This window comes from Peromyscus californicus, unplaced genomic scaffold, assembly GCF_007827085.1.
Source record: "Peromyscus californicus insignis strain IS unplaced genomic scaffold, ASM782708v3 Scaffold_8__1_contigs__length_139910024, whole genome shotgun sequence".
NCBI lineage: Eukaryota > Metazoa > Chordata > Mammalia > Rodentia > Cricetidae > Peromyscus > Peromyscus californicus.
The window spans coordinates 93,816,865-93,843,788 of NW_026294606.1; the positions used below are offsets into that span (position 1 = coordinate 93,816,865).

The following is a 26,924-nucleotide window of genomic DNA, read 5'->3' on the forward strand; positions in this document are numbered from 1 at the left end:
CACTTCCGGCAGGGGGCGGGGCCGCCGGGCTCATTAGCATCCGGCGGGGCGGCCGCTGCAGCGCCCCCAGCCGGCCGCGGCGAGCGCGTATCGGAGGCGCATCCATCAGCGGAGCCAACGGCTGGGAGAACAGGTGAACTGGATCGGTTCCATGGACCCAGCCGTTCTTCTTCCTAGGGACCTGAGCGCAGGTATTAGCTGCACAGAAGAAAGAGGGATGTTTTTAGTTTTATTTTTTGGGTTGTTGCCTTATTATTATTAGGAGTTAGTTTTATATTGTAGACCATTTGCCTAGCATGCTAAAGGCCTTGAGTTTGATCCCGTAGCACTTGAGAGAGAGAGAGAGAGAGAGAGAGAGAGAGAGAGAGAGAGAGAGAGAGAGAGAGAGAGAGAGAGAGAGAGAGAGAGAGAGAGAGAGAGAGAGAAAGAGAGACAGCACACATTTATTTTTGAGGCAGATTCTCATGTAGCCCAGGCTGGCCTCAGACTCCCCCATATAGTCAAGGAGCCCTTGAATTCCTGATTCTCTTACCTCTACCTCCCTAGTGCTGGTTTGTGGTGTTGAAGATCGAATTGAGGGCCTTGTACAAGATAGGTAAGTACTCTGCCAGCTGAGCTACATCCCCAGCTCCCAAAGACTAGTTATCTTCTCTCTCTGATGAGGGCAGGAGTCTGAAGTGGATCTACTCAGCTGAAATCAAGATGCTGGTTCTTACTCGAGGCTCCAGGGACCTTGCTTTTTCCAGCCTCTAGAGGTCTCTTGCGTTTCTTTGCCAAGGGCCCCCTTCACCAACATCAGTAATGGCGAGTTGAATCTGTCACATTCCATAACCGACATTTTCAGTCATCCCATTACACCAGGCCTGTCCGGGTACCATAGAGCCTTTCGTTCAACTGCAGGATCCCTTTGCCTTGGGAACATACTCGGATTCCAGGGATTATGATTCAGATGTCTTTGAGAATTGTCCAACAATTGTTAGGGTATGAAGACTGACTGCTGGGAGGATAGTCATGTCAGTAAAATAAGGTCAGTAATGCTACTGGAAATGGTGGCTCCCCTGTCACCACAGAACTCAGGAAGTAGGGGCAGGATTGTCACAGGCTCAAGGCAGCTAGGTTACGAGGTAAAATTGTCCTAAACATTGCTTGCTCCCACAAAGGTCAGGATGCACCTGCTTATAAGAGCTTGGAAATGAGCTAATGCATATGAGATAACTACCACAATGCTGGCCACATATGAAGTGTTCAATAAACTGCTGTTATTTGGGGGACTGGTGGTTTGAGTGAGAATGGCTGTCATAGGCTCATGTTTAGAAGCTTGCTTCTCAGTTGGCGGAAGTGTTTATGAAGGACTAGGTGGTATGGCCTTATTGGAGGAGGTGTATCACCGAGGGTGGGCTCTGAGGTTTCAAAAGCCCATGTCATTCCCAGGTTCCTCTCACTGCCTCATGTGTGTGGAGAAGATAGACGCTCTCATCTACTGCTCCACTATCACGAACGCCTGCCTGTCACCATCCTCCCTCTAATGATGGGTGTGGATTCTAATCCTCTGTAACTGTGAGCCCCCAATTAAATTGGTTTTTGTTGTTGTTGTTGTTTGTTCTTTTTTCGAGACAGGATTTCTCTGTGTAACGGCCCTCGCTGTACTGTAACTTGCTTTGTAGACCAGGATGACCTTAAATTCAGAGATCTGCCTCCTCCTACCTCCTGTAGAGTGCTGGGATTAAAGGTGTGTGCCACCACGTCCTTCTATAAATTGCTTTGGTCACAGTGTTTTGTTGAAAAAGGAAAGTAACTAAGACAGGGATTCTGAGTCAGTTCTTCTGACTCAGATGGCTTTGCATTTCCTGCAGTAGCCATCCCCAGGCATTTGCAGATGGCCATCAAGTATCTAATAGGTAAGTTTGAGAAGCCCCAAATCCAGAATTTTCTTAAGCAGGAGCCTCACTCTGGGAGGTCCACAGGATGCAGTGTATGATACTACTCGAGCAGGATAATATGATGGGTCTTATCCAGATTCCAATCTTCATCCCTGCCGTTATACCAGGGAGAACTTTGAAGTAGTAGAATACCCCAGGATGCTCAAGGACTCCTGCAGTTCCAATCTGACCATTCAGGCACCTTGAGGGCCGAATGCCTTAGTATGTGACCAGTCGTGACAAGGGTCAAAGGGAGTTAGTGGGGCTGGAGGGAGGGCTCAGTGGTAGAGCCCTTACTGTTCTTAGGAAGAGCAGGTTTGATTCCCAGCACCAACATGGTGGCTTACAAACCATCCATACCTCCAGTTCCAGGGGATCTAATGCTCTCTTCTTATCTCTGAGGGCACCAGGCATGACTGTGATATACATAAACAGATGCAAGCAAAATACATATACACAAAATAAAATCCTAAAATCTTTTTTTTTTCTCCAGAGTTTCTGTGTACCGTAGCAGTCTTGGAACTCACTTTGTAGACCAGGCTGGTCTGAACTCAGAGATTCGCCTGTCTCTGCCTCCCAAGTGCTGGGATTAAAGGCATGTGCCACCACTGACCAGCCAAATCCCAAAATCTTATTAAAGGGGAAAAAAAAGGTATGTATAGGGGGAGTTAGCATCTTTAAACCTTAGTTAGGGTTTCTATTGCTGTGATGAAAACACCATGACTAAAAAAGCAAGTTGGGGAGGAAAGGGTTTATCTGACTTACACTTTCAGATCACTGTTCATCATCAAAGGAAGTCAGGACAGAAACTAAAACAGGGCAGGCACCTGGAGGCAGGAGTTGATGCAGAGGCCATGGAGGGGTGCTGCTTACTAGCTTGCTCCTCATGGCTTGCTCAGCCTGCTTTCTTACAGAACCCAGGACCTCCAGCCCAGGGGTGTCCCTACTGACAGTGGACTGGGCCCTCCCCTATCAATCACTCATTAAGAAAATACCCTACAGCCAGATCTTTTTATTTTTATTTAATGTCAAATGCTGTTTATTGAAGGAGGGAAAAGGTCTTAAATACAGGCTTACAGCACAATGGGAGAACCCTGGAGGGCAGAAGTTCACTACTTACATCTAAGCTGTTAACGGATACACAGACAAGGAACTTCCCTTAAGCATTCAGGAGGGTGGAACCCGGCAGGGAATTAGCACAGGGAGGATATCAAGGTCAAGGTCAGCAAGCAAGGCAACAGTTACCCAAAACAGGGGCCAGGACCCTACAGGTCCCCCTTTTACTAAAAAATGAGCTTCTGACTTAGGTTGTGTGGGATGTCAGCAGGTCACCTTACTCATCATGGAGATGCCTGCCCAGGCCACACAGGTGCTCTGTCTTAGGTTGGTGAGTGCCCCCCGGATATTACCCATCTCTGAATACTCATTATCATACAGGCTCAATTGTGTGTGAGCTGTACAGCCAGATCTTATGGAGATATTTTTCTCAACTGAGGTTCCCTCTTCAGATAACTCTAGCTCATCACACTGACACAGAACTAGCCAGCACTATGGAGGGGCCCCCAAACAGCTTGACCATGCAGCAGCCATGACAGGGTTAGGGACCCAGACACAGCTTCTGTGACAGGTTTGCTGGCAGGCAACACCCAGATCCAGGAAAATCCTTAAGCTGACACCACCCAGGGATCCACCCAGGGATGGGGAAAGTACCTGACATCCCAAACATTCCAACCATTAGATAAGGTGGCCAGATGTCCTTGAGTCTAGCACACATCTATTTTTGTTTTACAGATACCCCTAGACAATTGTCATCATCCTGAACTCTGGAAATCCCTCTCACCCCAACCTCTGCTATGATAAAAACCCCACCCCACCTGAGCTCTTTGCTCTCACTGCTGTGTCAGACAGAGGGACCAAGCTCCAGAGCTTGAAATAAAGGCTCTTTGCTTTTATACTTGGGATTCAGTCTCCATGGTAGTCTTTTTGGGGTTCCCCGTGATCTGGGCATAACCAGCACAAAGCCCAATATACTCTTATCACTGAGGGACAAGGGATGTACCTGACACATCTGACCACATTACATGTAAAAACATAGTTTTTCATACTGGATGACTTAGAGGGGCCCCAAAACTGCTTGACCACATAGCTGCCATGACAAGCTTAGAGGCCCAAGCACAGCTTCTGGCAACACCCACACCCAGGAAAAGCCATAAGCTGACCCCACCCAGGGGTGGCCTACATCTAAGGGGAAGTACCTGACATCCCAAACATTCCAACCATTAGATAAGGTGGCCAGATGTCCCCAAGTCTAGCACACACCTATTTTTGTTTCACTGATATCCCTAGACAAATGTCAGCCAATCAGGGTCCTGAACCTTGGAAATGCCCTCACCCAACCACTGCTATGATAAAAACTCTACCTCGCCTTGACTCAGGGCTCTCTGCTCTCACCACTGCATTGGACAGACAGAGAGACCAAGGCCTGGAGCTTATAATAAAGGCTCTCTGCTTTTACATGTGGGATTCCATCTCTGTGGTGGTCTTTTGGGCATAACAGATGACCCAGTCTGTACATATCACAGTATAAAGCATTACTTAGTCCTTTAATGCTGTGTTTATGCATTCTACTCAGCCTGTTTGATTCTCATCCAAAGCAACTGATAGACCAGTTTTCCAGTATCTTTATTCACAAGTCAGTGTAACAGTGATGCTCAGTTTGAATGCTCCACGTATGTATAATAGAACAGAATAATTTTATATAAACAAGCCATCAGATATGCAGTCTGTGGAGTAGCTTAACGCAGTGAGCTCTCCCCTCTGATTCTCCTACAAGTTCTGGGTTGAGTAGTTTCCGAAATCCCACAGAAACCAGGGGCTGAGACTAGACTTCCAAGGATGAGGAGGAGTGGGATAAAGGCAGGATCAGCCACTGTGTCATGCTTGACTTCTGAGCGACTCTGTGTGTGTGTGTGTTGTGTGTTTTGTGTGTTGTGTGTTTTGTGGGTGTGTGGTGTATGTGTGCGTGTGTGATATCACTTCTCAAATGCCTACAGCTGCTGTATTTAGTAGAAGACAGAAGCGAAAGCACACAGGAAGGACATAGTTAATCCCAACAGTTACATTAAAAACACTGAATTTCCAATGCCAAGGGTTGATTTCTAAAACACAAGATTATATACAGAAGCTAGTCAGCCATAACTGGAATTGCATGTACAATACAAGCAAAGCCATATGTATCTCATTTATCTCTAATTCTAAAATAATTCATTTTCTTGCTTGGTATGCAGGTGAGCAGTGGGGAAAGCGGTGCATCAGCTATACCTGAAAAAAAAAAAAGAAAAAACCAGCATAATCACGGGGACAATTAACTTAAAAATGGCCAAGATCAGAAGAAAATTATGGGTACCTTCTCCTAACCCCCACTAAGTGCAGAAGCAAAATAGGGCTTGATGGGCAGCAATTGGAGAGGCAGGAACATTCAGAGGTAATCAGCTAGTCAGCTACTGAGAATCAAAAGCAGTGGTCTGGCTGGTAAGACATGCTGACCACTCACCGGCTGGTGCTAAGGACTTCAATGCTTCCAAAAGGTTTGGGCTTGAGAACTTTATAAGGCACCTCAGAGGTTCTTTCCTGTCAGCCAAGATGCCCCCATTAATGTCACTCTTGAATCTGGTCTCCAGCTGTCAAAAAAAAATATTTATAAATGAAGGTTAAATACTGGGATCAGCTAGGATGGTGAGAGATGATAAACAATTTACATATTCCATTAATTCCTGCCTTCAAGAAACACACGGATTAATACAGGCAGCGCCCATTTGACTTACTCACTGCAAAGAGAGAGCATCTGGTATAGGAAAGACATCCAACACAAAGTGCCAGCATGGTACTGACCCATAGGTGAGGCTGAGTGTCAGCACTGCCCTCAGCATAGCACCTGACCTGCAGGAGAAGCCAAGAGTCTGTGCTGTCTTCACTTGCCCATTATATTTTGCATTCAATATAAAAGCAATAAATCTCAGGGCTGGAGAGATAGCTCAGTGGTTAAGAGCACTTGCTGCTCTTGCAGAGGACCTGTGTTAGGTTCCTAATACCCATATGGTGGCTTACAACCATCTGTCCATAACTCCAGTTCCAAGGGATTCTACACTGCCTTCTGGCCTCTGTAAGTATTGGACACACATCTGGTGCACTACCCACATTCAGGCAAAACACTTACACACACAGAAAAAAATCTTAGATTTTTATTATGGAAGACTGAGAACATATCTAGAAGCTGGATGTAGCAGCACATGCTTATAATCCTAGCTCCAGGAAGCTGAGACAAGGATTCCAAGTTTGAGGCCAGACACCATCTCAACAGCCAACTGCCCCCAAGAGTCCCTCCCAACCCAGCCATATCACATAGAAGCAGCACACTGTGACTCCCATGTGGCTATCATCCATCTGAACCAGTTACCAACAGCTCTGGATTCATCTGTTAATGTTCCCCCACCCCACTCTACTTAGATTTGGAGTAAATCTAAAACAACGTAGTATTTGACCTGTAAATATTTCAGTATGTATCTAAAAGAGGCCCAAAGGGAATCTCTATGCCATTGTCATACATTTTATTTAGTTTTTTTCGAGACAGGGTCTTTCTATGTAGACCAGGTCTTCAACTTGCTCTTCAACCTCAGTCTCCCAAGTGTACAGATTATGGCGAATGTTTTGGAACGCTTATTTTTAATTTTTCAGGTGCTGGGCCTAAGGTATGTAAAAACACTTGTGACGTTTTGAATAAGAATGGCCTCCATAGGTTCATATATTTGAATGCTTAGTCACTAGGGAGTGGTAACTATTTGAAAGGATTAGAAGGATTAAGAGGTATGCCTTGTGAAAGAAGCATGTCACCAGGATAGGCTTTGGGGTTTCAAAAGTCCATTTCAAACCAGGAGTCTTTCTCTTTACTAACAGATCAGGTTGTAGCTCTCAGCTACTGCTTCAGCACCTCCCTGCATGTCGCCATGAAGATAATGGATTAAACTTCTGAAAACTATAAGCAAGCCTCCAATGACATGTTTTCCTCCGTAAGTTTCTATGGTCATGATGTCTCTTCACAGTAACAGAATAGTGACTAGGGCAGCACTCTACTTCCGAGTTATTGGCCCAGCCTAGAACACTAATAATTCTTCAACATCAACACATACCTAAGTACATAGTATGCGACCTTAGGTTTTCTTTTTCTTTTTGGAAACAGTGCCTCAACTGTGGCCTGACTGGCCTGGAACCCTGGGTAGACCAGCTGCTTTGAACTTGGAGTGATCCTTCTGCCTGTGCCTCTTATATGCTCATGTTTAAAAACAAAAACAAAAATGTGAGTGATTCTTAAAACTTTGAGGCACTATGCTGAAATATCTATGAGATACTTAATGTCTGCAATGAATTCAAATTATACGTGGAATAAAGAGAAAGAGGACATGGCAAAATGTAGCCACTGGCTGGTTAAAGTGGACAAATGGCATTCAGTATAATCTGGCCATTTCCTGAGGTTGGAGAAAATCAGGTGTGAGTGAGTTAGTGCACACCTAGACTATCAGAACACAACCATTCTAAGATGTTTGAACAAGAAAACTATCTCCTGAACCAGTGGCTTTCCAGTTGTTAGTGTACAGCCCAGAGCAGCCAGACAGCATGCAGAAACAGATGGCTGGACACTGTGCCCATGCCCACCCCAGGGGGAACAGGGTGGAGCTAAGATCTATGCTCCTTCCTAATTCCCACAAGACTAGTTCCACCAGTTCAGAGACCACACCCTGAGAGCTACTGTCCTGAATTAGGTCTTTAAAGCTCAGTTAATACAACACAGCCAAGTGTAGTAGCCACACCTGTGACAGGGAGGAAGCAGGAGGGTCAGAAGTTCAGAGTCAGCCTTGGCTACATAGTGAATCTGAGGCTGTCCTAGGCTACAAGACCTTGTCTGAAAAACAAACAGGCAGGCTGGAAAGATGTCTCAGTGGGTAAAGTGCTTGCTGCTTGAGCACTAGGACTTTGGGTCCCCAGCACCAGGTAAAAGCTAGGTGTGGTGGCATGTATGTGCAACCCCAGCACTTGGGAGGAAGGCAGAGACAGGAAGAAGTTGGGGCTCCCTGCAGCCAGTCCAGCCGAAAAGGAGCGCTAGGTTCAATGACAGACCCTGTCTCAAAGAACTGACCTTGGGCTTCCCTGACTGAGAGCGTAAGTGAGCAAAGCTGTGTGTGCATACACATTAACAAACATAAAACCTCTCAAAACATGAAAAACGCCAACATCTTCCTTTAAAAACAAATCAAACCAAATAGACTTTGGGCCTAAGTGAGCAGCTCAACGGACAGCAGATCTTTTGTGTGCCCTGTAGCTCTAAGAGTCATCCGAAACAGTTTTATTGGGGGTCAGGGAAGGAAGGTATTGAGAGGAGGAGCATGGGCTTACGTTAGGATGACTATGACATATATTAGAGTTTTTCTAATGGTGGCCATGCGCTTGTATTCCTGTATTCCTATTCGGGTATGTGGTGGGCAGTACCCCTTTAGAACAAGTTTAATTTACAGTATATTTGCACTACTGATTGCTCTCCATCTGATGCCAGCGGGGCTAGGTAGTATACATGTGCTTTCTTTCTTCTTGTTTCTGTGCTTCTGGGTCAGGCAGGCAGGTTTGCCACCAACTTGCTAAGTAGTCCAGGATTGTCTGAACTTGAGATCTTCCTGCCTCAGCCTCCTGAGTGCTAGAATTACAGGTGTGTGCCACCATACCCAGCTCATTCATTCAAGTATTTATGAGCATTTACTATATGCCAAATACTACTCTAGGTGTGCATAGGCTAGTAGGGTATAGCTCTCCCCGCTTCCCGCAGCTAGCAATATACAACTGAATTACTACAAAGACAAAATGCAAAAGCAAATTCAAAATTTCAGAATGTCTCCTTTGCTAACAAGAGAACTTACAAATACAGTAAAAAGATCTATGTAATTTACAAATTTGTTGAAGTGATAAATTGAAAAGGAATAGTTTTTGGACATGTTTTACAGTTAAGGGTTTCTGTACCTTAAAAAAAAAATGGCACTAACTTCAGGCACTGTTCACTGCTCCATCCTACCTTATACTGTGCAAATTCCAGCTGTGGCTGGGGATAGGTTCCAAAGGTCTCCTGAGTGACTCTTTGGATTCTCTCTCTTTCTTCTGTGTTTTCATGAATGATGTTTGAATCCACTGTGGATGAGAGTTTGGATTGAGACTATTAGGAATCACTTCATCTCATACAGTGCTCTTCCCATCCTAAACTTGAGATGGTTTGTGTAGCTCAGATCTGTTTCCTGTCCCTTCTTCTCATGGAAACAGTCATTACATGGAACAGCTATGAAGCTGACAAAAGGGAGTGAGAAATAACTACAGTGCCATCACACTGTCTAGGTTCTAATACACTTTCTGTGTAGTTATCATGAGTAATTCTGTATCAAGTTTCTTTACTTCACAGGGGACCCACAGCAGGTCTTAGGCCTCTGGGGTCTGTGCTCTGTTCCTAACACAGGTTGTTTTCTCCCACTGTTAATTTGAGTTTAGCTTTCCTAGGGAGACTCGGGTTCTCTGTGAGCGAGTAGCAACACAACCATCATATTGTTCTAGAACCAGCGTCCCCGCTCACTAAGAGCACGGGCTCCACTTTGGATAGACCTATCTCTGTGACCCTGTTTGGAGTTACCAAGCCTTCTTGAAACCCAGTTTCCCAGGGGACAGTGCTTCGTCACAGGACGGCTGTCAGAACCGAAGTGACAATCACATGCGACTACTGTGGTATGCTGCTGGGCATGGAAGACCCTCTATGACGGTCAGCCATCCTGGTGAACTCTGAAGAACACCTGTGGTAGCTTGGCTTTCTGCCCCAAATACTTAGCTTGATTTTTCTGAAGTATGAACCAGCTCTGCAATGAGATCCTAGCACAAGTGCTTTCCTGTGTAGCAGCCACCTGAAAGGCAAAGATGCCTTCCCAACCCCAGCTGTCTCAAAGCACACATACAATTCAGGTCTAGTCCAAGGCTTTCTTCTTGTAGAGGCATTGTAGAGTTGTGACTTTCAAAGGTCTAAAAGGAGAAAGAAAAAGTGAACATGTTGGGATATATAGATAGCAATTGGTTCTAAGATGTAAAATGTATTAAATCACTATTTTCGTTTTTTGAGACAAAATTTCTTTGTGTAGCCCTGGCTGTTCTGAAACTTGCTTTGTAGATCAGGTTAGCCTCAAACTCAAGAGATCTGCCTTGCCAGGTGGTGGTGGCGCATGCCTTTAATCCCAGCACTTGGGAGGCAGAGGCATCTGTCCTAAGAAATATGCTCCGTTTAGCTAGCCTATGGCAGAACCCTCGCTTCTGCCTGCTTAGTAAGAATATACAAGACCTCTTTAAAAAAAAAAATAAGATTTTCCAGGCAGTGGGAGTACACACCTTTAATTCCAGCACTTGGGAGACAGAGGCAGGCAGATCTCTCTCTCTCCCCATTTTTTTTTGGTTTGTTTTTTGAGACAGGGTTTCTCTGTGTAGTTTTGGTGTCTGTCCTGGATCTCGCTCTGTAGACCAGGCTGGCCTCAAATCTCACAGTGATCTGCCTGGCTCTGCCTCCCAAGTGCTGGGATTAAAGGCGTGCACCACCATGGCCCGACTTGCCATCTACCTTCTTAAGAGGCCAGCATGGTAGCTCAAGCCTATAATCTCAGCACTTGGGAGGTAGAGGCCTCAGCTAAGTAATGAGTTTAAGGCCAGCCTGGGGTACATGAGATCCCATCTTAAAACCCTCAAGAAGGAAAGTAAAAATTATTTTCTTTCTTAAAAGGAAGAAGCATTTATTTTGGCTCACATTTAGATGTTCCTATCTACAGTGGGTGGCAGGACCCTGAGGCAAAAACATCTTCAAGTTTCTACCCTTCCCCTTAAAGAGTGACCTGCAGACAGCCATCATTTCTCCCTACCTAGAACATAACACACAGTATACCCTCCTTAAGGAATCCCATCCACCTAAAATATCTGAACATGTGCAAACATTTGCCCTGTACAGAAGAAACCTTAAGACCAAGGGGCAGACCTGTCCTTGTCATCCAAACATTTCATCATTTTATCCTGGATAGGGGAGGGCTCATGAGGCCCCACCCTTTTCTGAGGAGTTCTAGGCAGCTGATGGTTGTTGGGGAAAGAAGCTGAATTGCTCAGTGGTGCAGCCAATGTGGAGCGCTCTTGCTCTAGGAAGTAACTCCACATCCAGACTCAGGCAAGCAGCCCTAATTAAATGCAGGGGGCTCAAAAGAACCTCCACCAGCCCATGACAGTAGGAAGGGACTTGTTGGGAGGAAGGGGTTAAGAGGATGATGGAGACAGTAGGATCAAAGTACATTATATATGTATGACACTGTGAAAGAATAAAACAAGCACACATGAACAAAGTGAATGATTGAAAGGTTCAACGACTCCCTGCCAGGGACGTGCTGAGAGTGGCCCTCCACCTGTTCAGTGTGCAGAGCAGTAAAGGGAAACCCAACTTTAAAGACTCACCTGATCATACTCTCTAAAAACAATAGCCTTGAGCGAGTCCAGGTGCCGGCTTCTCAGATCCATCTGCACGATCTGATGGTGTTTGCTAGCAACCTTCAGGGCCTTGGAGGGAAAGGAGCAGGACTGTTAGGATGCACCCAGGTCTGCACATCTTGTTAAGAACACTGTGTAGAGGCTCACTGCATACTTGGGACCCCAGCCCTGGGGAGGCTGAGGCAGGGGTGAGCCCCGTCTCCAAACAAAGCTAACTCCCCCCACCCCTCACAAGTGAAAAGAAACTGAAGAAATTTAATCCTATCGCCTGTTACTCACTTTTGGGACCCCGAGGCCTGCTGCTGACAATGGAGTGTATACATAATAAATAAATAAATCTTAAAGAAAAATACAAAAAGCACTACTGGTGACACTAACAAAACAGCTTTGGAAGGAGACAGCAAGGTGACAATAGCTATCTGGGGTGAATGGAGTAGGAAGAAGGGGTGGAATTTGATGACTCACCTTTGACCTTTAGAGACTTCTGAACTGGTTGCATTTGTTTTTATATTAAGCATGCATTACTTTTAAATTAAAAAAAAAAAAGCTAATACCTTCTGTCACATTTCCACTGTAGGTAAGAAAGCTCTCTGATCCTTACCTTAAAAGAACAGGAACTAAGTTACTCTACACTAAGTCTTCTTGGACTTAATACTATGTGGACCTTTGAGACAAGGGTACCGAGTCCTCCAGCTGCTGTAATCTGTTCCCTACCTGATGGAGAAGGGGTACAGTGCTCTTCAGATGGCTGGTGGAAATGAAGGCATATGGAGTCTGGGGATAATACACCACAAAAGTGGGTTTGTACTGGTTTGGCCGTGAATACTGTGTTCCCCAGGCAACCCGAATCCACACTGCATTCTTCCCGTCGACTCTGAAGCTGACCGTAACCTTATAAAGAAAAGATTTAAGCTTCCTGGTTATATCTCATTGTGGCACCAACTACAGGCACCTGAGACACAAGCAATGTTACTGTAATTTGTCATGTGTGTGGACACCCCAGCCTTTTTGTCTACTTAAAAATTCTATTTATTTATAAGTAAGTGTGAGGGCACACACTTGCCACAGCATACATGTGGAGGTCAGAGGACAACTTGCAGGAGTCAGCTCTCTCCTTCTACCACGTGTTCCAGGGATCCAGCTCAGGTCATCAGGCTGGGCAGCAAGTAACTACCAGTGACATCACACCAGCTTTTTACTTTTTTTTTGAGTTTTCGAGACAGGGTTTCTCTGTGTAGCTTTGGAGCCTGTCCTGGATCTCGCTCTGTAGACCAGGCTGGCCTCGAACTCACAGAGATCTGTCTGGCTTTACCTCCTGAGTGCCAGGATTAAAGTCGTGAGCCACTACTGCCTGACTTTTTTTTTTTTCTCCTATTTCTACTTTTTAGACAGTGTTTTGAGACTCTTTGGGAAAACATTTTATGATTATTTTATAAAGATATATTTACAACTTGCAAAGTATTTTTTGAGAAAAGAAAAATCCCTAAAAATCCTTATAATCGGGCCAGAGAGATGGCTCACAGGTTAAGCACTTGCAGAGGATCATGACTTGGTCCCAGTATCAACAGGGTGGTTTACAACCATCTGTAATTCCAGTTCTAGGGGAATCTGATGCCCTCTTCCGCCTTCTGCAGACACCAGACATGCACTCAGTGCACAGATACACTCAGACAAACACTAACACACATCAAGAAATAAAACAAAATTTAAACAATGATCTATCTGGCTCGGCACACCTTATTCCCAGCCTTGGGAGGCAGAGGCAGGCAGATCTTCGGGAGCTCTAGCCAGCTAGGGCTACACAGTGAGATCCTATCTCACAAACAAAACAAACAAAGGCAAGGGGTGTTTCCTATGAAGCCTTTTTAGTAGTGCTGGCTAGCACACTTAGTTTGCCCCTCTATAGTTACAGCAGGATTTCTATGTGGCAATGAGCTAGAGTGCACTGATCCTGATATTCTTCTACAAGTCTCAGCAGCTAGAGCCACTCAGAAATGTGGCAGCACATGAGGTTGTGTGGTATCATGTCACAGCCAGTCATCAGTCTTTCTAAACTTGCAGCTATGACTGCACTTGCTCTGGAATTTAATAGTCGCTGCTAGGTCATCAGCTAGCCCCAGTTCACCTTCCCTTGGGGCCCTGACCAGGAAAGGAGAACCTGAAGAGAGGGCCAGCTGGCTTGCTGTTTCCTCCCTGTGGGATCTTACTCCAGGAAAAGCAGGTGGTTATGCTGTCTGCTGGCTCAGAGCAAACTCTGCCACTCTGCACTCAGCTGCTTTTCCTGATCCCCTGGTGCAAGGAGGAGGAAGCTCCCTGTCTGGCTGTGGGTTTGCAGAATGGTGTCTCATCCCCTGGTGAGCAGTAGAGAGCTTGCTCTCCTCTGCGGCTCAGTGGCCCCCAGGGGCTGGAAGAGCAGAGGGTCTTACTCTGGGTGCCTTCACTTCCCACTGCAAAAGCAAAAGTGACTGTTGACCACTGGCAGGCCACTAGCCACACGTGGACCATCTAATGGGAACTCATTAAGTCAGTTTAAAGATTCACTTGCTCAGTCACATCAGCCACCTATCGAGTCCTCTCGTGGCAACCAGCTATGTACTGGCCACTGTCAGCAGCAGCAGATGCCATGGCAGAGTTCCAGTGGACAGTACTGCCCCTAAAAAGCACTGGGTGAGATGGGCAGGTGAGAGATGGAAATTTTTATAATGTTTAGTTTGTTAAGGTAATGGCATATTATCTCTCCCCACCCCCCAGATATTACTAAATTGAATTTTGTAGAAATCCATGAGGACTATTTTCTTACATTTTTTAATGCTCTCTGAAGAATTTTCTTAAAGGAACTTTGGAACTGTTTCATGTCAAAAAAGTCAACATCTTCACCTGTCAAAGTGTACAGAAATATAAAAAGAGGTTAAGGGAGCTACAATGTCTTTGGCCTGTGCATCCCGGAGCAGTAATGGCCACCCCATACACACCCCTGAGTGCCAGGGGATATAAATGAGCAAGAGTCCTATCTTTCAAAAGAAGCCTGAGAGAGCAGACTGCTAGACTGGGTGTGGAAGCATATCCCTGTCACCTCATCACTCTGGAGCAGTGGTTCTCAGCCCTCCTGATGCTGCGACCCTTTAATTCAGTTCCTCTTGCTGGGTGACCTCCAACCACAAAATTATTTTCATTGCTACATCCTAACTGTAATTTTTGCTACTGTTACAAATCATAATGTAAATATCTGTGTTTTCCAATGGTCTTAGGTGACCCCTGGGAAAGAGTCATTTGACCCCACAAAGAGGTTGCAATTCACAGGTTGAGAACCACTACTCTGGAGGCAAAGGCAGGAAAACCACAAGTTCAAAACAACCAGCTTTGTCTACATAGTGAATTCAAGGCCAGGCTAGGCTACATAGTGAGTTCAAGGATAACCTATGCAACATAGGGATATAATGACTCAGAAACAACAAAACAAAACCCTCCCACCAAGAGACCACATTTGCTCCTCATTTTTAAATTGCCAAATTCAGATGTTCAATTTAAAGTGGAAAACATTACCTGGTTCTTTACTCATCTGAAAGACACTCCAAAGCTTCTGGTGCCGATGAGCTTGAGTATCTGAGAGAAAAGGGCTTACAGCTTAGTGTGTATATTAGGACTTTGAAGTGTCCTAATACACTCATACACATACACTCATTTTTGAAACCAGCAAAGATGTGTTAGACAACGCTGACAGTTTTGAACAAGGCATGTTTTCATGAGTCTCCTTCCCATCCTCCCACAAATACAGAGTTTTAATATTATAAAGAAATAGTGTGGGTCTCCTTCCCATCCTCCCACAAATACATAGTTTTAATGTTATAAAAAAAAAGTAACCCATGAACAAGGTGACAAAGCTTTGAAATTAAAGTGCAAACTTAAAAAACCTGAAACATAATATTTAAACGGAGTAAATTTATTGCAGACAAACAAATTCCAATTACTGACTTCAACACAGATAATACAGTTCAGTTTTGGTGTTTATCATTACTTTTTGCCAGGTTTTTTGTTATTTTAATTACATTTTTAAAATGGGCAGAAGTATTTTCTGTATGTGGAGGTTTTGCCTGAGTTTATGTCTATGCACATGAGTGCCTGGTGCCCATAGAGGCTAGAAGAGGGCGTAGGAGCCCTTGGATTGGAGTTACAGATGGTTGGAAGGGATCATATGGGTGCTGGGAATCAAACCCGGGTCTTCTGGAAGAATAACAAGTGTTTTTTTATAACTGAGCCATCTCTTCAGTCCTCATTTGTCATTGAGCCATCTCTTCAGTCCTCATTTGTCATTTTTACATACGTCTGTTATGCATGCACCCACAAGATGGAATGACTGACCACAGTTATGGCAGGGCCTGGAGGCCTGAGGCCTCTCCTCCGGTTTCCCCATCAGCCTGCTCTTCCTCAGCACCAACTCCTCAATGTCCTACCCTGATTACACCCACACTGGCCCTGCTCCTCTCATGGCACTTGTGAAGACAAGGGACTTGTTCAGGGCTGTAGCCCCAGGCTAGCCCTACTTGCATAAAGCACTCAATGCATGCATGTGGAATGAAGGCAAGGGCAGGTGTGTGACACAGAAGATGCCCTTCAGGAGATGCGGAGTACCGCAGGAGGAATGGGATCTACGGGTCAGCAAGCTCCACTCTTTCCCTTCACCCTGGATTTAAAGGATGTCCCTGTGCCGACCTCCATCTATCTACTGACCTCCTTCTGTGTCTTCACCTCAGATCAGGTTTTCTAATCTCTGAAGGGGATATGGACCCAGCACTTAGGGTACCATCAACTTCGGCATCAATGTTCTCCTTGTCTCGCCCTATGTTTAGCATCTTTTCCTTTCCTGGGCCTGCATGTCCCCGTTATTGGCCCCTATTTCTCTTCATGCCAATGGGCCTGGCAACAGATCACCGATTGATTGGCTGTATCTACAGGAGGTGTCAAAAGGCAAGTGTGATGCCATCTCCCAAAGTGGTTTTCTTCTGGCACTTTTTTATCTGGTTCTGTGTTTAGAGTTGAGAAGACTTGTCTCTGAATAAGACTGGCGCGACAGAAAGTTAGAACTTTTGTCACCTAAAAGGTAAACATCAAGGACTTAGATACACATGGACAGCTTCACCTGCAACAGGCACAGGCTAGCCTATCCTCACCTGTGAAAGATGTGATATACTTGCACCTGCAGCTTCCACTTCATAGCTGGGAGGGCTCCTAGCTCGTGTGCAGACATGGGAGTCCTGTAAGCTCAATCCACTTGTCTTTGTCCACGGGCTAGGTGTAAGCTCCTTCCATCCCTTGGCCCTCTACCCTCCTCTCCATCCCGACTACCACCTCACGTGGGCTACCACCCTCTCTTGCTTATATCTCTCCAGATGATCCCATTTCAGGTGTCTGAATTCTCTTCTGCTCTGGTCTGTCTTGTGCTGTAACCAGCATGATCTCAAAAACAAGCACCTAATTCTTTTGGCTCATAACCTATCAAGGGCTGACATAATTCTTAGGATAGAGGCTGAAACCCTTCTAGTGGCTTCCAAGTCTCTGTATTATCTCCATGTTCCCTTCCGCTGGAGCCTAGTTTGTCCCTTCTCTTGCATCTCTGGCACTTGCTGTGGAATAATCCTCTTGTACACTGTAAAGCTTTATCACTCGAATTGGTTTAATAAAATGCTGATTGGCTAGTAGTCAAGCAGGAAGTATAGGCGGGACAACCAAACTACGAATAATAGGAAGGAGAAGGGCGGAGTCAGTAATTGCCAGCAGATGCAGAGGAAGCAGGAGATGAACGTGCCATGCTAATAAAGGTACTGCTATGTGGCAGAGAGTAAATAAGGAATATGGGTTAACTTAAAATGTAAGAGCTAGTTAGTAATAAACTTGAGTATTGGCCGAGCATTTACAATTAATGTAAGCCTCAGAGTGGGCATTTGGGAACAGGCATTTGGGACAAGAAATTTCTGTTTACAGGTACTCTTCTCCCAACCCATGCCCATCAGTTTCCTCCTCAACTTCCCTCTCTCCTCTGCCTGGCTAGTGCTAGCTCATCCTTCGGCTCTCAACTTAAACATCATCTCCTCAAGGAAGTTTCCTTCCACGATCACTGAAAAAGATCATGTGCTCTGTGCTCTCATAAGCTCTTTTTTTTTTTTTTTTTGGTTTTTCGAGACAGGGTTTCTCTGTGCAGCTTTGCGCCTTTCCTGGGATTCACTTGGTAGCCCAGGCTGGCCTCGAACTCACAGAGATCCGCCTGGCTCTGCCTCCCGAGTGCTGGGATTAAAGGCGTGCGCCACCACCGCCCGGCTACATAAGCTCTTAATTCTCCTTCACATACTCATTACCACTGTGATAGGTACTGTGAGGTGGGCTGGTTAACCTCCCCTCAGCTAGACCTCAGTATTCAAAAGATCATCAATCACTGGCTCTGCTCAGCAGTGCGTTATGGATCCACTTTTTTTTTTTTAAAGGAATTATTTTTAGTTTATGTGTATGAGTGTTTGTCTACAGGCATGTAAGTGCACGACATGTATGCCTGGTACCTATAGAGGCAAGAAGAGGATTTTAGAGCCTCTGTAACTGTGTTAGAGACAGTTGTGAGCCGCTACATAGATGCTCGGAATAGAACCCAGTAACAAGTACTCTAGCTGCTGATCCATCTCTTCAGCCCTGGATCCACCTTACCGCTCAGTTAGAAGCTAACGACAGAAAATGAGGCAAACTAAATCAGAGGCAGATTCAGCCATAGCCCAGCTGGAAAAAAGTTGAGAGAGATGATTTTTTGGTACACTTCCAGTCATACAGGCAGTTAACGTATGTGTTGTTTAGTTCTCTGCCAACTTGACAGAAGCCAGGCACATCTGAAAGGAGACCTCTTCTGTCTGCACTGGACTGCCTGTCAACATGGCTGTGGTGCAGTGTTTTGGACTGATGGTTGAATGGGATGGCCCAGCCTACTGTGGGTGGTGCCACCTCTAGGCAGGTGTCCTCTGGTACTATAAGAAAGCAAACTGAGTAAGCCATGGAGTAAGCCAGTAAGTAGCATTCTTCCATGGTCTCTGCTTCAGTTCTTGCTTCCAGGTTTCTGCCCTGTCACTTCTCTAGACCCTAGAATCTGCATTAACATAAGAAATCCCTTCCAATGAAACAAAACTCCAAAAAAACTCCAACGTGTAAAGACAAATCCCCCAAACTTACACACAATGTCTAAAAGGGCCATGTCATCAACACTTGCATTCTTCCCCTGAAAGAAAGGGTAAACTGATTAGGAAAGGAGGCACGAGGTCTGCTAATGGTCCTCTCAAGCCTATTTTAGGGCTGGTCAGAACATTCTATTAGCATGCCTGAAGTAATGTCTTGATAATCTATCTCCAGTCTACATTCTCCTATTAACCAACAGTCACGCTTCCAATTCTTGCCTCAGTCCACATTCTCCTGAAATTCACTCCACATTTATGACTTAACTTTTAGATTTTTAAAACATTAAAAAGTCAGGTATGGTAGCTCACAGCTGTAATCCTACTACTTGGGAAGCAAAGGCAGAAGGCCTTTGCTTGAGTTTGAGGCCAGTCAGGACTACAGAGTGAGACTGTCTCCTAACAAAACACCACTCTTGAACATACAGTAAACTGCATCCATGCTGTGGTTGGCACGAGACATGTCCCCACAAGTGCACATGGTGAGCACTTGGGTCTCCAGGAGGGGGTGCTCTTTGGGGGAGGGTGGAGCCTCAGTGGAGGAAGTGGGTCACTGGGAGTGGTGCCATGAGGCTCTGGAGCCTGGTCATACTTCCTGTTCACTGGGTGTCCAAGCAGCCTGACCAGCCAGTGAGCTGATGGACTGAACCCCCAGGAATGTGAGCCAAAACAAACCCTTTCTTGCTGAAGTTGTTTTTGTTAGGGTATTTTATCACAGTGACAAGTAAGACAATGTACTTAAAATTTTCAGATGTGGCCACAAATATACTTATGAAACCACTGTTGTGGCAACGTGGTGAACACGCCCAACAATCTCCACGTCCAATTTCCTTGTGCTTCTCACTCTCACATCCTTTTCTGTGCCGACTTCTCTTCCTCCCAGTCTCTGGTGCTGAGGCAACTACGAACCCTCCTTCTGTCACAACATTTGTATTTTCTAGTTTTATATGAATGTTAACATAAGGTTGGGTTCTTTTTTGATCTGGCTTCCTTTACTCAGCATAATTATTTTGACACTCAGCCATATTTTCCATCTATAGTTCAATTCTTTTTTATTGCTAGTAGTTTTCTGTTATGTGAATATGACACAATTTGTTGCTTACCCATGGATGGACTTGGGTTGTTTCTGGGTTTTAGCTATGATAAACACTGTGTTAATATATGTGTCTTTTTTGCGGACATGCATGTGTTTTTATTTCTCTTGAGCAAATGCCTGGCAGTGGAATGGCTCAATCTATGGTGGCAAATATTTAGACTTTTAGACAAACTGTCAAGGCTGGAAATGTAGCTTGGGATACAGCACTTACTCAGCATGTATGAGACCCTGGCTTCAATCCCAAGCACTAAAACACAAAATAAAGGCTGGGCTTGGGGTACAAACAGCTCAGCAGACAGCCTTTGTTAGCACACGCCAGTCCCTGGGTCCAATATCCAGCATCAGAAAAAGGAAAAAAATCCCAACTATTTCAAATAGGTATGATCAGCCTTGCCAATTCTAGCCATTCCAGTGACCATATTTTGTGGCTCTATTTGCACTTGTCTGATGACTAGGGTTCCGGACCCTTCTTCGTATACTTATTTACCATCTGCACGTTTTCTGACAGGAAGCGTCAACCAAATCTTCTATGTGTTAAAAAATATTCTTAATGTGTATGGGTGTTTTTCCTGCATTTATGTCTGTGCACCATGTGTGTGCCTGGTACCCTGGAAGCTAGAAGAGGGTGTAAGATCTGGAACTGGAGTTACAGATGGTTGTGAGCTGCTGCGTTGGTGCCGGGAATGGAATCAGGTATTCTGGAAAAGCAGCTGGTGTTCTTATCCACTGAGCCATCTAAGATCTTTTCTTTATTACTGACTCTTGAGACTTCCTGACATATTTTAGCCACAGGTCCTTTACAGGTCAGAGCTTAGAAATAGTTTCCATCAGGTTATGGCTTTTCTTAATACTATTTTTCAAAGAAAAATGGATTAATTCTACTAGTTTATCAATTTTTTTTTTTTTTTTAATTTTTCTAGGTGGCTGGAGAGACAACCGTGGGTGCTGGGAACCGAACTCTTATATTTTTGGTTGTGAGCCTAGCCTTTAACGGCTGAGCCATCTCTCCAGCCCCTTGTTTTTTCTTTTATGGACCACCTTTTTGGTGGTCTAAGAAACTTTTGCCTAGTCCAATGACAAAATTTTTCTTTTTCCTACATATTTTATGGTTTTAAGTATTACAGTTGGGTCTTGGATCTATTTTGAGTCTCTTTTTCTTTCTTTACTGTGGAGGGGATGGACTGAACTTGTCTTTTTTCTTCCTGACAATCCTCCTATACAGCTGACCTTGAATTCACTATGTAGCCCAGGCTTCACCTGAACTCTAGATATCTCTGCCTTGGCTTCCATAGTTCTGGGACTGAACAGATGCACCATCTCAACCAGCAAAGGTGTTTTTGCACACAAGCATCCAACTATTTTAGCCCATCTGTTGGAAAGATTGTTCTTCCTTCCCAGAATTGTTTTTTTTTAGCTTTGCTTAAAAAAAAAAAAAAAATCCATTAATCATATGTACATATTGGTCTAACTTTATTCTATTGCATTAATTCATTTGGCTGATAATTTTCAACACTGTTACCTCACACATCAGAATCACTTCCTGGGCTAGGAATTCCTTTTTCTGCCGAAAGTTTATGGTCTGCAGTTGGTCTTCAGACAAAAAGTCCCAGGCTTTTAGGATGGTCTTCATCTCACAGAAGGGGATTTTCAAGATGCTCCTCCGGAGGAACTCAGCAACATTCTCATCCATCTCTCTGGCCCTTGGTTAAAACAAAAAGAACATAGTAATGTATTAATCAAGTACAGAAACTCCAGTGTGAATTGTTCAGTATCTTATTTAACCCAGGGCTTGTTAGGTCAGACACCCAGTGTTGACCTTTTCTCAACAGTCCGCACTGTTAGAGAATGCAGACTTTAATTACTCTTTAAGCTGCACTGACATATTGCTTCATGTAGCCTAGGCTGGGTGAAAACTCAGTATGTGGCCGAGGATGACCTTGAACCATTAAAAAAATAGGTATGTATTTTGTTTTTTACTTTTAACCATGCCTCTTTGTGTGACGGTATGTGTCTTTGTACATGAAAGTGGGTGTCTGAGGAGGATAGAGGTGTCAGATTCCCTGGAACTCAAGTTACAGTTGGTTGTGAGCCACCTGATGTGGGTGCTGAGAATTGAACTTGGGTCTTCCAGAAAAACAGCAAGTGCTCTTAACTGCTAAGGCATCTCTCCTGCCTGACCTTCAACTTCTGATCCTCCTGCCTCTACTTCCCAAGTATGGGATTATGGAGTGAGTCACTGTGCTGGGTTCTAGTCAGCATGGGTTAAACCTAGGGCTTCCTGCAGGCCAGGCCAGACCCTATCAACTGAGCTGTACCTACATCCCAAACTCTAGATTTTTTTTTTTTCCTTTTATTTTTCTGGAGGAGTTTTACTTACTCTGTAGTCCAGGCTAGCCTGGAATCTACTATGTAGCCAAGCCTGGCCTCAAAATGGTGGCAATCCTCCTGTCTCAGCCTCCTAAAAGTTGTAATTAGAAGTGTGAGTTATTATAGCCAGGATGCTTTAGAATTTAAAAAAATGAAGAAGAAAAAAGAAAGAAAGAAAGAAGGAAAAGTGCTGTCATGATTTGGATATGGTTTGTACGCCATACATTTTTGTGCTAGTAAGTTTTTGTGCTAAATACCAACTTAATGGTACTGAGAGGTGGTGGACCTTTAAGAAGCCTAATGAAGGTGATGAGGTAGGTCACTGGGCTACAACCTTCAGAAGGGACTGATGCACTCTCACAGCAGGCAGGTTAGTTTCCTCAAGGATTGTTGTTTTTTTTAAAGACAGCTGCGGAGATGATGTAGTCAGTAAAGGGCTTGCTACACAAGCATGAGACCCGAGTTTGATGCCTTGTGCCCCTGTAAAAATGCTGGTGCAGGGGGGCGTAGAGAGAAAGCCTGAAGGCCAGGAGGTCTAGCAAAATTGGTGACCTGAACATTCAGTGAGAGACTGTCTCAAAAAATAAGGTGGACTAAGGAAGATACTGAATGTCTACCTCTAGAACACACACACTCACACACCCATATACTCCCACAAGCACAAATATAACTAACACTCACTTGCACACACACGCACTGACATCACACACACATCTCAAAGGGTGGGCGGGGTGTGTTAATATATAGGGAAACAGGCCTATAAACTTAGTATTCAGAAGGACAAAGACAGGAGGCTGCCTGGGGCTATCGAGTGCTGCACTGTCTCCAAAAATGAAAGTGTGTGTAGAGCTTTCCCCACTAGCTTTCTGGCTCCCTCCAGCCATCTGACCACTCTTCCGTCTATATAGCTCGACCCTCACACACGGTCCTTTGCCATCCTGTGATACAGCGAATATAATGAAAGTTACTTAGAAACTTATTTCTGAGCTGGGCGGTGGCAGTGCATGCTTTTAATCCCAGCATTCAAGAGGGAGAGGCAGGGGATCTCTGTGAGTTCAGGGCCAACCTGGTCTACAAAGCAAGTGCTCTGTAGTACAGTGCAGAAAAGGCTACACAGAGAAACCTTGTCTCGAAAAACCAAAACATCAACAATAAAAACAACAAATAAACAAACCAATGTATTTCTAGAATTTGTCACGGACTATTTCAGCCAGTGGCAGATGAAATGTGAAACTAGAAGTGTGGTCAACTGCAGTGTCTTGTTTTCAGGCTTCAGTGCATTGACAACTGTATCTTACTGTCCTGTTTTGTGTCTGCAGGTAGAGTCTCAGAGCCCACCTAGTCTTGAGCCCCAAACATGGGATAGCTCCCTCAACAACAGGTGACCCTCAGGAGTATTAAAGCTGTGCTACAGGGAAGGGAGATCCTGAGCCTTTTATTACTTTCTTCAGAGCCTTTAAAGGGTACAGCTAATCCTAGTATTACCTAAATTGGAAAACTGATGCAGGAGGTAAAACACAAGCAAGCACAATTTCTTTTTTTCCCTGAGACATGGTCTCACTATGTAGTTCTAGCAGTCTGGAACTCACTATGTAGACCAGGCTGGCCTTGAACTCAGAGATCCACCTGCCTCCCAGGTCTGGGATCAAAGACTGGTGCCACTATGCCCAGAAAACAAGCATGATTTCAAATGAGGACTACACAAAGTCTCTGTAGACTTTCATTTCCTTGAACAGCTTGTCTTCTAGAAGGGAACACAGAGACTTTGCTATCCATGTTTAAGATGAAAGGCAGGTATCCCCACAATCCTACAATTACTAAGAATAAATGGAGGACTGTTCTCCACACGAGTCCCAACTGTGAGAGACATCTAATATTATAAGAGCTTCTTGAACACTGTATGCAACTTACTGCTGCTGACTGCTGGCTAAAAGACATGCAACTGACTGTACTTTATTTTTATTTATTTACGTATGAGTATGTGATTGTGTGAACTAGTTATGCCATGAGTATGCTGGTACCCCATCTAGACAAGGTGTCATGACCCCTGGAGCTGGAGTTACAGGAAGTTGTGAGCCCTTCATGTGGCTGCTGGGAATTCACTCAAGTCCTCTGAAAGAGCACCAAGGAATACTCTCTAGCTCCTTATTTTTATTTTTTTAGACAGAGTTTCATGTATCACAGGGTAGCTTTGAATTTCTGATCTTCCTGCCTTCATCTCCCAGGGACTGGTATTACAGGTTTCATGTGGTTTGGGAGATGAACCCAGGGCTTACTGCATGCTAGGGAAGCATTCTACCAACTGAGCTATATCCCCAGTCCCAGTTGACTGTATTTGAAAAAGGTACTGAAAACCATAGCATGGTTTAGGATGAAAAAAAAATGGCTGAATTAAGGTTGTGAAAATGGAGTATTATTTGCTGTATTGTTCAGTTATGAGCCCATTCTTCCTTAAAAGTCAAACCTAAACCTTCAGCGTGGTCTCCAAGACCATGTACTGCCTGGCCCCTGCTTCCTTTCTGCTGCCCGTCTCCTTTTCCTCTTCACTTGTGCATGTGTAGTTGATGATGGAATTGAGGGCCTCCTGGAGGCCAACACCACGACTGAGCTACTTCTCCAGGCCCACCTCTTCAGCCACACTGTGTCTTAGTTCCTGTAAGACTCAAGGATCCCTCTGGGGATGGGGCATTGTACTTGCAGCAACCCTTGACTAGAAGGTTCTTGTTGTAATTCAGTTCTCAGCTTAGTTTCTCCTCGGACACTTACTGCAACCATCCAATAAAAAGTTATTTTAAGCCGGGCGGTGGTGGCGCACGCCTTTAATCCCAGCACTCGGGAGGCAGAGCCAGGCGGATCTCTGTGAGTTCGAGGCCAGCCTGGACTACCAAGTGAGTTCCAGGAAAGGCACAAAGCTACACAGAGAAACCCTGTCTCAAAAAACCAAAAAAAAAAAAAAAAAAAAAAAAAAAAAAAAAAAAAAAAAAAAGTTATTTTATAAAAAAAAATCTTCCAGTGCTTATTGTCTTTACAGAACCATCTGCCCTCAGCTTTATTACTTGATCACAGCTACAGTAATTTTTTTGTGCTCAAGAGAGGGACTACGTTTGTCTTATTCATTAATATGTCTCTAAAATCTATAGCCCTGTTACTGTCCTGGCAGGAGTAAAGTCATTCCAAGGACAGCCACTTGTGTGCCTCCCTTTTGAGACAACAGACACCAAGAAAATGAAACTCACCCAGGAATATAATGGCAGAGGGAAAGGCTGACACCTGGTGTCAGTCAGGGAGCTTTTCTGCCAACTTGTCAGTCCCTCTTGCGGTAGACTGAAACCAGGGCAACGATGGCTCAGAGACGGGCAGGACCACACCGTGACCAGGACTGCTTAGCCCTGTACCTTCTACTTTCTGTTTAAACTTCTGTCTCAAGTCTGGACACCAAAGACGAGCTTGGTGAGGGTGGGCCACTGGACCTCTTGGTTTTTCCCAGCGTGGTCACACTGAATGAATCTCTTTTCTCTGCTTTTCACTATGACTTGTCCTTTAACTGGCCTAGTGAGGATTAAAGTCCCCTAGTGGGGACTGAGCCTAGCTTGATAGCGTTGCCAGGGCCCAGGCTCTGACCCAAACAATTTTAGTGACTGTCAATCAAATCATCCCAGGGAGTTCAGTCAAGAACCAGCTCACACACACTTGACAGATGCCTGGAGGACGAAGGACTGGACAGTCTCCCTAAGCAGTATGCATATGGGAAGGATTTGGGTTCAACGGTCTGTCAACTGTCAAACCAACACTTCATCCCGGAAGAACATCTGGGTGGGCTTTCTTGGGCATCTATAAGCTAAACGGGAAAGGTGTATGCAAAACAGGCATTTCTCCCAACCCAATACTAACCAGGCTTGACCCTGCTAAATCAGGAGAGGTCAGGGCATTCAGGGTGGGGTGCCCAAGGATGAGATATAATATTCCTTAGCACTTCTGAAGATTCTTAATTCTGAGTAGCTTGCAGAATGCCATTCCTAGAAAAAAAATCATAGAAACGGCGTGAAATACCAGCAAAGTTAGCAAGCCCTTGAGTACTACTGTAACTACTTCAATTTCTATTTTCTAGCGCTTTACCACACAGTTGTTGAATGAACACATGACAGAAAAGGTCTCTCGTTAAGTAACAATCCTTTAGACGCGCAGGGATCATAACGAGTAAAGCAACAGAATGCACAGACAAAAAAGACACGAGGCAAGGAACTAGAGAGCCAATGCCCAGCTGGAACCCACGGCTTAAAGTAGAGCTACCCTTCTGCGGGCAGACCGGAGCTGTCACAGCGCAGACTCCAAGCGGCACGTGAAGTCCCGCCCCACTCCGGGCGGATATGACGCCACGGACGCGCATCGCCGCCCTCTAGCTCTGGGCTCAGACTCCACTAGTCTCACCCCTAGGCCAAGATCCCGCGGCGGTACTGCGCCGTGACAAGGCCCCCGTAGAGGACTTGGGGCTGGCTCTCTTAGTCCTCCCACCGCCCTCTGGGTCCCATCCATGCCGCTGAAGCCTACCTTACCGGTCCACATGTCCCGCCGCGTCTGCAGCTGTTCCCGCCGAGGCGCTTTCGAAGCCGCCAATGGCTGCTCGGGCCCCGCCCACCGGGCAAGGCCTCCTCACTGCTCCAGGAGTATAGGGGGGGACGCGGCTGAGGGCGCGCCCGGTGGGAAACGCGTGGAGCCCCTGGCGTCGCTCTCCTCAGGGAAAGAATCAGAAAA

At 45.1% G+C, this 26,924-nt stretch overlaps 1 protein-coding gene and 1 long non-coding RNA gene across 11 annotated transcripts; one reads left to right on the forward strand and one right to left on the reverse strand.

Moving 5' to 3' along the window:
- The first annotated feature begins 76 nt into the window (after positions 1-76).
- Positions 77-4,471, forward strand: LOC128102872 (uncharacterized). 5 transcript variants are annotated; one of them, XR_008215583.1, is made up of 6 exons: positions 77-191; positions 547-595; positions 1,432-1,557; positions 1,665-1,898; positions 2,413-2,571; positions 3,711-4,471. It is a non-coding gene; the product is annotated as an uncharacterized LOC128102872 (long non-coding RNA). The 5 variants fall into 5 exon arrangements; XR_008215580.1 differs by having other exon boundaries at positions 2,413-4,471; XR_008215581.1 differs by having other exon boundaries at positions 1,665-1,729; positions 2,413-4,471.
- A 113-nt stretch (positions 4,472-4,584) lies between these two features.
- On the reverse strand, positions 4,585-26,796 carry Cenpn (centromere protein N). Of its 6 annotated transcripts, none has more exons than XM_052726757.1 (12): positions 26,726-26,796; positions 26,064-26,188; positions 21,325-21,505; positions 18,711-18,756; positions 15,051-15,110; positions 14,308-14,384; positions 12,222-12,398; positions 11,475-11,576; positions 9,953-10,016; positions 9,034-9,146; positions 5,473-5,599; positions 4,585-5,240 (listed from the first exon to the last, which is right to left on the reverse strand). In XM_052726757.1, the coding sequence occupies exons 3-12, from the start codon at positions 21,493-21,495 to the stop codon at positions 5,158-5,160; spliced, it is 1,020 nt and encodes a 339-aa protein (XP_052582717.1). In that variant the 5' UTR covers positions 21,496-21,505; positions 26,064-26,188; positions 26,726-26,796; the 3' UTR covers positions 4,585-5,157. The 6 variants fall into 6 exon arrangements, with proteins under 6 accessions (XP_052582717.1, XP_052582715.1, XP_052582718.1 ...); XM_052726755.1 differs by having other exon boundaries at positions 26,721-26,792; XM_052726758.1 differs by lacking the exon at positions 26,726-26,796 and adding an exon at positions 26,445-26,483.
- Between the last annotated feature and the right edge of the window lie 128 nt (positions 26,797-26,924).

Coding starts and splice junctions, on each gene's coding strand:
- Cenpn (XM_052726757.1), bottom strand. CDS start 21,495: ATGGATGAGAATGTTGCTGAGTTCCTCCGGAGGAGCATCTTGAAAATC. Junction 10,017..11,474: donor TTTTTAGAGAGTATGATCAG/GTGAGTCTTTAA, acceptor TTCTCCTTTTAG/ACCTTTGAAAGTCACAACTC. Junction 5,600..9,033: donor TGGAATTTGCACAGTATAAG/GTAGGATGGAGC, acceptor TTTTTTTGACAG/CTGGAGACCAGATTCAAGAG.